This window comes from Ascaphus truei, chromosome 1 (genome assembly GCF_040206685.1).
Source record: "Ascaphus truei isolate aAscTru1 chromosome 1, aAscTru1.hap1, whole genome shotgun sequence".
NCBI lineage: Eukaryota > Metazoa > Chordata > Amphibia > Anura > Ascaphidae > Ascaphus > Ascaphus truei.
The window spans coordinates 503,261,347-503,272,403 of record NC_134483.1 but is presented as its reverse complement, the minus strand read 5'-3'; the positions used below and the strand labels follow the sequence as shown (position 1 = coordinate 503,272,403).

The following is an 11,057-nucleotide window of genomic DNA, read 5'->3' as shown; positions in this document are numbered from 1 at the left end:
ACGTTGCCAGAATGAAGCAGGAAAGGGCATGTTTTGAGGGTGCTCATATGTCACTGTGCATTATTCATTGAACTGTGCCCCTAATGCCTTCGTATTCGTTGGAGATTACTTGTTTATATCAGTGTGAATACCTATCGTGTCTCATGTCTCTTTAGTATTAAAGACACACAAAAAAAGCCTGTGGAAAGGAACTGTGAATTAGGAGTATAAACTGCATATGTTGTGCCAATTACACTATATGAATAAAGAACCCAACGACTTCAGCATTCAATCTTTTCAGAGAGCTGGTCATTTGGCAATTTCTTTTTTGTACCAAAAAGTGCAGGTTTTCTTCCTTCCTCATCCTCCGCAAAATAATTCAACACAAAGGTGCTTAACAGTAGAAAAAGCATGTATTTATTTTCAAATAATATAACCAAAATATTTATGTAACAATACTTTAATATATTTGATTTACGTAATGTACAGTAATATACAAATTACCTTGAGACAATCAAAGAAATATGCAAGTTGAGAAATCTATCATTTTTGTCAGGTTTAGCTAAAATGTATTACACTTTTAAACTTTATAATATAAACAGAAATGCTACTATGATGTAACCGTACCTGTACTGTATATGCAAATATAACAATAAAACATGGTCCCATTGGTATTTTTTCCTTCACGCTTTAAAACAAAAGAAATACATATAATCTGGGTATGTGACTATACAAACACGAACCACACACAAATCAAACACTGCAATGGGTACACCAGTAGTTTCCTTATTTGTAAAAACCACATGTACTGTTGTTCCATATTTACCCAATGGAGTTCTGTCACAAGACATTATCTGACGCCAGGAGACATCTTCTCAGGTCAATCATAAGTGGCAAAGAGGAGTCATGACAAAGAAGGACTAGTAAAGCCCAGATTGTTCTGTACGCGATTTATCCAAAAGGACATTTCTTTAGTTTGTGGGTTCCATGCAGTTTTCATCACACACACTTCCATAAATGCTTCAATGTGGCACTTTAAAGATATATTCAACAGACCACCTGAAGATTACAGTATGTCAGAACCATAATGATTTTGTGGCCAATTTGAGGATGTTGCTGAAAGCACTGTTGCCTTTCTCTGCATCTTCATTAAAGTCAGATCAAGTACCAGCTACACATGAGTCAGTCATCATTGATTTGTGGTGCTACTTATGGCACTGGAATAAGTGCATCGAAATTCATGACTTATTCACTCTGACTTCTGTTCTCTCTGGAGAAGCACAAACGTATTTCCCCTGCGTGTGTTAAATAAACACAGTGAGAAGGAGGACATGATTTGTGCTTTTCCAACAGAAGAAAAAGTCTGAAACTTCCAGTTGCGCAAATGACATACTGTACCAAATGAAAGATGTTGCTTATGTTATTGTAATGAAAACAAGTAACTGTAATTTATCAATGGTTTACTTCTTTTACTTTTTACTTTCTTAGTGATACTTTTTATGTTTTTAGCAATATTGAGACATTATACAGCTACAAAATCTGTATCTTCCTTGATATAAATAATAATCCCAAAAGCCCACATTAAATTGCAATAACTATAAACAGGTTTTTGGCATAGTCTGTTGTAATTTATGGAACCTAATTATCCAAGTGCCCTTATTTATAGTATTTACTAAACACAAAAACATTTCTGAGTGCATTGACATGGCTTCTGCTGCAGATCCCTTCTCCTCTCCCCAAACTCATTTCATCCCATTGTCATGTACATTGATTAAAATGCAGATGAGGATTCTGGGCAGTCATACTGTATGCGAATGACTGTCACTTCTTAGCCTCCTGTACATTTTGGAGCATAGATATTCCCTGGAGCATTTGTCTGCTCGATTACACAACTGTTACAGCAAAGCCACGGGTAAGGAAGCACATCATGAAAATATCCACTGAAAGACATCTGTTTATGTTTTTCGACTCATCAGTTTAAGCTTGGTTGTGTATTCTTTATTGTGAAACTGGTCTGGGTTGCAAACAAGAACCAATAAGATTATTGTCAGTAAAGGAATGTAGAAATTTCCCTCCAGTGCAAAGTACAGCAAAGGAGGGAAATACATTAATATGTGCATTTACGTGACTTCCACACCTCTTTGCCTCATTGCCATGTCTTACGGAGTTGTGTTACCTTGTTGTCTAGTGATTTATATAAGAAAGATATATATTTTTTCCATTTCACAAATCTTCATTTTGTCCATGTGAGTAATTGCATTCACGCTTCTTTTCGCATTCTTACTTTAACTTCTTCGTGGAGTGATTTTTACTGGTCGATTCTAGAAATAAAAACGAAATATGTTTAAAACCAAATCTGCTCCTTTTTTTCCCAATTCCTTTAGGTAATGTGCTTCGTTAAGAATGGAAAGATAAAATAATCCAAACAAAACAACTACAAAGATATTTCATTCAAAACCATATTTGATTCCCATATAGATGTAGATTGTAAGACTTTTTAGAACCAAACAAAACATTGTCATAGCTTGAAAGATCCTCCTGATCACAGAAGTACTTTATTTTTAAATAACAGAAACCAACAAGTGGTTGAGCAGAGGATTGTAGAGGAGCAGAGGAGCAAGATAAATGGTGGCTTATGCTATATTCGCAGAAGCAGCAGATCGGCCCATTTTCACCTGAAATTCACTATTCACTTCAATGGGGAATTTTGGCTGAAAACATCGGATATCGAATAAGACCCATAGTATATAAGGAAATTACAGTGCCGTATTCACCAAAATGTCATGTTTTTTTTTTTTTTCCAAATTTTTTTATTAGCCATTTAAATATTTTACATTATACAAGTCATAAACATTAATACAGCCTAATACAGATTTTCTCCTTTTATCAGTTAAAGAAACCGGAAAGAAAGAGAAAGACTCATCGCTCCCCTGACCCTCCAGGGGCTATGTGGAGAGCGCGAGTGTAGAAACAGAGAACACGAGTGGGGAAAGAGAGAGGAGGGCGGGTGGGGGGGGGGGGGGAGGGATGCCCGTTGCTTCCCGTGTCCTCAGTCTTTTTTCGCTAAAGCCTCTGAGCTATTTTTCTTCTTTACTTCTCATATATGGTTTAGTGGCGTAAGGGTGCCATATGGGTTAGCCACGGATCCCATGTGTTGTTAAAGGAGTCAGTGGATCTTTTCAAAAAAGCTGACAGTTTCTCCATATTCATCACCTCTTGCACCCTATTTTTTACCGTTTGTTTTGAGGGGGGAGACACCTTCTTCCAGGCGGCCGCCACCGCACATCTAGCCGCTGTAAGAATGAAGGAGATTAATGTACCTGTTGGTCGGTCCAAATTTTCTAAGGGCCTGGCCAGCAGGTAGGTCAACGGATCAATAGGGATTTTGAGGTCTGTGACCTCTTCTATTAATTTTTGTATAGTTCCCCAGTATTTTTGAATTTCTGGACATGTCCACCAAATATGTGCCATGTCCCCCTTTTGACCGCAGCCTCTCCAGCATAGATCGGACGCCTGGGGGTAGATTTGATTTATTCTAACTGGGGTAAGATAACAGCGAAACAGTATTTTATATATATTTTCTTTGATTGTGGTACATATGGAAGTTCCTGAGGCAGTTTCCCAAATTCTTTCCCAGTCCCCTCGGTCTATAACTATTTCCAATTCTGCTGCCCAATGTAGCATATAGTCATGTGTGGGGGCTTCTATGGCCCTTTCCAATTCTGCGTAGATTTGTGTTATAAGACCTTTCTGGTGGCCTGTTTCTCTACAGAGCCGCTCGAAACCAGTGAGAGGGGGAAATTTCAATGTTGGGGATAAAGTTCGAACAAAGTGCCGAATTTGTAGGTACTTGAAAACATCCAGCCCTACTATTTCATATTTGGTTTGTAAGTTTTGATAACTCAGGAACTCCCCGAAGCTCAGGAGGTCAGCAACCGCTCTAATATTTTTTGCTTTGAATTGGTCCAATTGTCTGGGCTCACAGCCAGGGGGGAATTTCGGATTTTTATAAATTGGTATTAGTTGAGATTGAGGTGTTGTGAGCTTAAATTTAAGTTTGCATTTCGTCCAGGTCTCCCATGTGTGTCTCATTGGACCTAATTTAAATTTACTATTCTGCATGTCTTCCCTGCTCAGGGACCAAAGGCAAGCCGGCAGTGAAGGCGTCCCGGCGTAATACGTTTCTATATCTAGCCAACAGTATTGGTTTGGGTTGGCGTTCCAGACTACTGCCTGTCGCAATTGGGCGGCTTGGTAGTATTTTGTGATGTCTGGGACACCAAGTCCTCCTCTCCCCCTTGATGCCAAGAGAACTGTCCTGGTAATTCTGGGTTTCTTACCCTGCCAAATAAATTGGAAGATTAGTTTTTGAATGTTCTTTAATTCTGAGCCAGGGATGTGGACCGGGAGAGTCTGGAAATAATATAATAATCTAGGGAGTATGTTCATTTTAACCGAGATCATCCTCCCGATCCATGATATCTGATATCCTCTCCATTTATCTAGATCCTGTTTGATTTTCCGGAACAGGGCCAGGAAATTTTGTTGATATAAGGATTGGTAGTTCCTCACTATCTTAACTCCCAGATATTTGATACTCGAGGAGCTCCAACGATAGTTAAAGTTTAATTTGAGGAGTTTCACCTCTGGCTCTGGCAGGCTTAAATTTAGTGCTTCTGATTTGTCGTTATTGATTTTATAGCCTGAGATATCTCCAAAATCTTGGAGTTCTTTTTGGAGGTTAGGTAGGGATATTTGGGGTTGTGTAAGGGTTAAGATGACATCATCTGCGAATAGTGATATTTTATGCTGCCTGTATCCAATTTCTATTCCTTTGATGTCTCTATTGGCTCTTATTGCTGATGCCAGGGGTTCTATGGTTAATGCAAAGAGGAGAGGAGATAGGGGGCATCCCTGTCGAGTTCCATTTGTGATCTCGAATCTCTGGTTACTGCCCCCTGGCAGTTTTACTGTTGCAGACGGGTTTTGGTATAATCTACGGACTCCTTCTAGATATGCGTCTTTAAAGCCGAATTTACGCATAACATGGTCCATGAATAGCCATTCTATTCTATCGAACGCCTTCTCTGCATCTAAGCTGAGGAGTAGTGCTTTGGTCTCTGTGAGATGGACATGCTCAATAATATCCACTATCTTCCGAGTATTGTCTGAGGCCTGCCTGCGACAAATCCTACTTGGTCATTGTCTATTAATCTCGGTAAGATGGGGTTCAATCTATTTGCAAGTATTTTGCTATATAGTTTGAGATCACATTAAAGCAGGGAGATTGGACGATAGCTTCCACATTGCATCGGATCTCTGCCTTCTTTATGTAATATGGCCAGGGTGGCTAGGGACATTGATGTGGGGATTTGGTTTCCTTCCATGAAATCGTTAAATATTTTTAAAAGATGCGTGGATAGTACTGGCAAGAATCTCTTATAGTAGACATTAAGGAAACTGTCAGGGCCAGGAAACTTAGTAATTTTTAGTGATTGACCGCCTCTTCCAGTTCCTCTTTTGAAATCTCAGCGTTGAGGACTGTGTTTTCCTCCTCCGTTAGTGTGGGGAGCTGACATTTGTCCAAATATTGCGCTATCAATTCGGATGCTATCGAGGGCGGCCATTTTTAGATCTTAGGTTGTAAAGTTCGGTGTAGTATTTTGTAAATTCGGCAGTTATTTTGCTGTCACTATGTTGTATCTCCCCAGACCTGCTCTTGATCACCGTGATTTGGGACCGTTTATGTACCCCTCTTAATTTAGTCGCTAAGAGTCTGTCTGCCTTGTTCCCTTTATCATAATATTGTTGGTTGGTCCATTTGAGGGCCTTCTCAACATCCTCCAGCTGGATCTGTCTAAGTTTTGCAGTGGCTGTTGTCAATGTTTTATATATTTTTTTTGAGGGGTTAGCTTTGTGCGTTTGTTCTATTGTTTTGATATTATCCGTGAGCTCCTTTATTAGTTTTTGGCGGGCTTTTTTCCTGTGGGATGCGATGGAAATGAATTTCCCTCTGATGGTTGCCTTATGGGCTTCCCACAGGATTGCTGGTGAGGAAACGGATCCTGAGTTAAAAAAAAGTAGTCTCGAATAGCGGATCTGATCTCCCTTTCTATCTCAGGATGGTTGAGTAATGAATCATTTAGCCTCCATGAGTAATTTATTGTTTTTTCAAAGGGGGTTGTCAAGGTTAAGGTAATCGGGGCATGATCAGACCATGTGATTGGTCCTATATCAGAGTCGGTTGTTGCCGCCGCCGCCACCACATTTTTGGTGGCCAGAAAGTGGTCTATTCGAGAGTAGGTCTAGTGAGGTGCTGAGTAAAAAGTATAGTCTCTCTGGCCCTGATGTTGTGTTCTCCATATGTCCACCAGTGAGAACTCGCTCAAGATCCAACTAAACCTTTTCCCTATGATCTAGGAGGGGGTTGTGCGGGGGGGGTCCCATTGTGGTTGATCTGTCCTCGGTAGGGTTTAGGACCATGTTTAGGTCTCCTCCCACTATCATCGATGACAGATACCCCGGGTCTACGCCCTCGAGAACATTTTTTAAGAATTCTGTTTGGTTCTCGTTTGGGGCGTATACATTGATCAGAGCGATTGCTGAGCCCGCTAGGGAGCCATATACCACTAGAAATCTACCCTCTGGGTCTGCAGTTGTTTTGATATGATTGAATGGGGTGCCCTGTCTGATTAGGACAGCTACACCCCTTTTCTTACTACTAAATGATGCGAAAAAACACATTGGGAACACTTTTTTGAATAAATTTGGGGGGTCTTGTGATGTGAAGTGGGTCTCCTGTAGGAATATAATGTCTCCCCCTGATCTTTTCATATCTTGGAGTGCTAGTCTCCTTTTTCTGTTGTTCTGGAGGCCTTTTACGTTGAGTGAGGTTAATTTAATTGTGGTTTGGTTAGCCATTTGGGTTCTTTTTTAGATAGTACCATAAGGCCTCACCTTTCCCACTTGAGAGGCCATGATCCATTAAATCCGAGCCTAGTTTATATTTCTGTGGGCGCAGAGGTTGCGTGCTTTTTTTGGTTCGAATGGTTACCTTGGGCTGAGGAGGGGGGGCGTGGGCAGGGGTAGGTGGGAGTGGGGCGGAGATCTGCTGGGACAGGGTCAGCAGATAGAGATAGATTGTAGCAAGGCCTACAAAGGGCCTTAACAAATTATCGCCAGTCTTAAGAACGACCGGCATTTGGGCTAAAAGAGCCCTTCGGGGGTGGTTCCGGGTTCGTCAACCGTTGGACGTCAGAGGGGTCCAGACCCTCTATAAAATTTACTTAACCCGTTTAATATAAACTCTTAGTCCACGAGTGGGGGGGGGGGTTTAGAGAAAGCATAGGTGTATTTCAAACATTTCAAACGTTTCGCATCTTTTACGGAGCATCTATTGTGTAACTCTGCGCTGTAAGTATATTGTGAACACTTTAATAACCAAGTAAAACAGTTTCAACTTCCTTTTGTATGTTCGCTTCCTCTGAATGTTTTTCTTCATTAGCTTTGCATTTAGGTGGGGTTCAATGTGAACTTGCTAGAGAAGGTGATAGGTTAAGGGGAGGGGGGGTAAACTAGGGGGGGGGAGTGGGGGGGAAGGGGCGAGCTAGGAGAGGTGGAGGGAGGGGGAGTGGGGGGAGGCAGGAGGGGGCAGAGGTGTAATTCAAACATTTCAAGTCTTTTGTATAATACAGCTATTGTGCAACTCTGCGCAGTAAATATATTGTGAACAGTTTGGTAATCAGAGAAGATAAATTCAACTTTCTCTTGTATTTTTGCTTCTTCTAGATATTTTTTCCCCCCCCTTGTCTTTGCATTTAGGTGGGGTTCTAGATGGGTTTGCTCACCAGGGTGGGGGAGGTGGGGGGGAAAGGGGGGGAGGGGAGGTGGGGGGGAAAGGGGGGGAGGGAGAAGGGAAGGGGGGAGGTGGGGGGGAGGGGGGGGGAAAGGGGGGGAAGGGGCAAGCTAGGGGGAGGGAGGGAGGGAGGAGGGGGGGAGGAGGGGGGGAGGGGCAGGGGAGGAGGGGAGGAGGGGGGGGGAAGAGGGGGGAGGGGGGGAGGAGGGGTGGAGGAGGGGAGGGGGGGTGGGAGGGGGGAGAGGAGGAGGGAGGAAAGGGGGGAGGTGGGCGGGGGGAGGGGGGGGTGGTACAGGTAGGTCATGTTTCCAACTTGATCCCTTCACACATTTCAAGCCTTTTGTCTATACATATTATCTCTACTTCTGAACTGTCAGCATGTTATTAACAATTAGGTAGCCTGGGAGACTATGTTCAGTTTTTCCCTCGTCCACTTGATTCATCTGAGGGCTTTACCTCCTAGTATAATACACCGGTGAAGCCATGGGCAGGATTGCTAATAGAGGTATCGGGCGGGGGGGGGAGGGTGGCATGAGTGAGGGTGGTCAGGGGGAGGGGAGGTGGGGAGGGAGGTGAGGGGGGGAGGGAGGGGAGGGGGGGGAGGGAAAGTGGGAGGGGGGGAGGGAAAGGAGGGGGGGGGAGAGAGAGGGGGGGGAAGAGAGGGGGGGAGAGAGGGAGGGGAGAGAGGGAGGGGAGCTGAGGACACTCTTCATGGTGTATGATATACATTCAGTTTACAATCTTGCAGTGTTATTGGATTTTAAACAGTTTAGTGATCAGTGGGCGCATACATGTCAGTCCCTTGCGCTCTGATCTTAAGTTGTGAGGGTACGGGAGCAGAGCGGTGAAGGAGGCTTGGGGAGGGGGGGGGGGAGGGGGTGTGTGGGGGTGTGTGTGTGTGGGGGGGGGGTATATATGAGGATGGGGGGGAGGGAGGGGGGGTTGCGTGTCTGGGTTGAGAAGGGGGGGGGGGAAGCGAGGTATCATTTAAGATATAACAGTTTATTATTCTACTCACGGCCTCCGGAACATCAACATTAACTTATAGTTTTGAGTCCCCTAGATCAGTCAGGGTGGTCCGGCTCCCCGGGACCACAGTCGTCCTCCGTCTCACAAATTGGCAAGTTCTTTGTGGTATCGGGACCTGTGGCTCACTAGTGGATGGGTTGTACATCGGCCGCGACCCCCCCCCGTCCCCCACGAACCAGGAGATCTGCCCCGTGGGACCGGGAAAAACCGGTAGGAGGAGGGGGAGGGATATCACACCCGCAGCAGGGTCGAAAGGCTGGAGGTCGGGGCGGACGAAAGTAGGACCGGGGTCCAGACCCCTACATGCTCCGGAGGTAGGAGATCAGCGATCCCGCTGCACCGGGTTGAGTCGGGTGGATGCCAGGTTTTTCAAGCGGCGGACGGGATCTTCTCTGGAGCCATCGCGGGAGTAGGCGGCTCGTGATCCAACGTGGAGGGCGGTGTCCTGCATCGGCTTGCCAGGGAGGTCGGAGGCTCACTCTCAGGTATGGCTCCGGTCCGATGAGATGTTTTTAAAGGTGAGTAGAGGCCCCTTCTCTCCTTCAGGTCCATGCAGGGAGATTTGTTTGGGTGCGGCGGCGGTTGCTATTTGTCCCCGGGGTGCTGGGCCGCAATCCTCTCAGATGTCCGGGAAGGTCTCCTGTTGCATCCTCGGAGGTCGAGTTGGCTGTCAGCCATGTTTGTGGCGGGGTTAGACCCAGAGCTCTTGCAAAGGGGGTCATGTCCGCAGGATATTTCATAGATAGGAACTTTCCATTTTTATTGACCTTGAGTCTGAATGGAAAGCCCCATCTGTATTGAATTCCTTTTTCACGGAGCAAGTTGGTTAACGGTTTTAGCTCCCGTCTGCAGTCTCTTGTTGCCTTTGAGAGGTCGTTATAGACTTGTAGGGTCTCATTTTGAAAAGTTATTTCTCCCATGTCTCGGCAGGCTGAGATGATCTTCTCTTTGGATGTGTATTTGTGCATTTTTATTATTATATCTCTTCTCCGCCTTGGGTCGTCAGACTTAGGTCCTAATGCACGATGAGCCCTGTCCATTTCAAGTTCTTTTTCCTCCAGCTCCACACACACCAGGTTGAAGAGATCCAGGAGGTAAGGCCGGATTTGTTCCTGTGTGATTGTCTCTGGTACATTCCGGACGCGAATGTTCTGTCGCCGGTCGCGATTTTCTTGCTCCTCCATTCCTTCTTTGAGAAGGGTGATCTCTTCTCCCAGGCGGCTGATCTCTTCTTCCGCTTCACTCTGTTTTTGTAGAGATTCGGTGAGCTTGTTCTCTAGGGTGGTTGTTTTTTCAGTTAGCCCTGAGATTTCTTTTCTTATGTCGCTCACTGCGGTTCGGAGTTCTGTTTGAAAAGAGGTTTGGAGGGTAGCTGCCATTCCTGCCAATAGTTCCTCTAGGTATGCCCGAGTTATTGTATGTTCTGGGCTTGCTGAGGGACGCTCTTTCGGCTGGGTCTTTTTCCCTGGTTGAGAGATAGTGCCATGCGGTCCGTCGCCATCTTGGGAATCCATGGTGCTTTCTTTCGCTCGTTGAGACGGCGAGAAGTACTTGGAAACTCCCTGATTATTCGTTATTTTTTGCCTTGGACATTGCCCTGCTGTTTAACTTTCTGAGGGGGCAAGTTTTGGTCCGGAATTTTGGGCAAAAATGTGGGTTTTTTCGTGGTTTCACTCGTGGGTCTCTGGAGCTCCTCTTTTAGCCGTCCATGCCGGGTGACGTCACCGGAAGTCCAAAATGTCATGTTTAATGATCATTTACTTGATGGCCAACAGTCAAAATATGCACTGGTAGTAACACGGGGAGTCGAGTAGTATAACCACAAATAGCAAACACGCCAATCTGAGAAAAGTAGACTTATTAATCCGTTTCAGTTCCCAAAAGAACGTTCTTATATATATATACACATATATATACACAGTGGTGTGAAAAAGAAAGTACATCCTCTTTGAATTCTATGGTTTTACATATCAGGACATAATAACAATCTGTTCCTTAGCAGGTCTTAAAATTAGGTAAATACAACCTCAGAGGAACAACAACACATGATATATTACATTGTGTCATGATTTATTTAGCAAAGCCAACTTAAAATCGAATTATAGATGACAAAGAAGCGTGTCCGATGATATTGGCCCTATTAAAAATATGCTATGAAACCACTTTTTCATGGCAGGAAAGCTTTTGAGTTCTA

The 11,057-nt window shown here is 44.3% G+C and overlaps 1 protein-coding gene across 2 annotated transcripts in view; it reads right to left on the bottom strand.

The window, feature by feature from the left end:
- Positions 1-373: 373 nt before the first annotated feature.
- Positions 374-11,057, bottom strand: part of EVC (EvC ciliary complex subunit 1) — a 182,550-nt gene continuing 171,866 nt past the window's right edge. For both annotated transcript variants that reach the window (XM_075569590.1, XM_075569600.1), the window contains exon 20: positions 374-2,300. In XM_075569590.1, the coding sequence (XP_075425705.1) occupies positions 2,260-2,300 (41 nt within the window). In that variant the 3' untranslated portion in view covers positions 374-2,259. The remainder of the gene's footprint in view (positions 2,301-11,057) is intronic.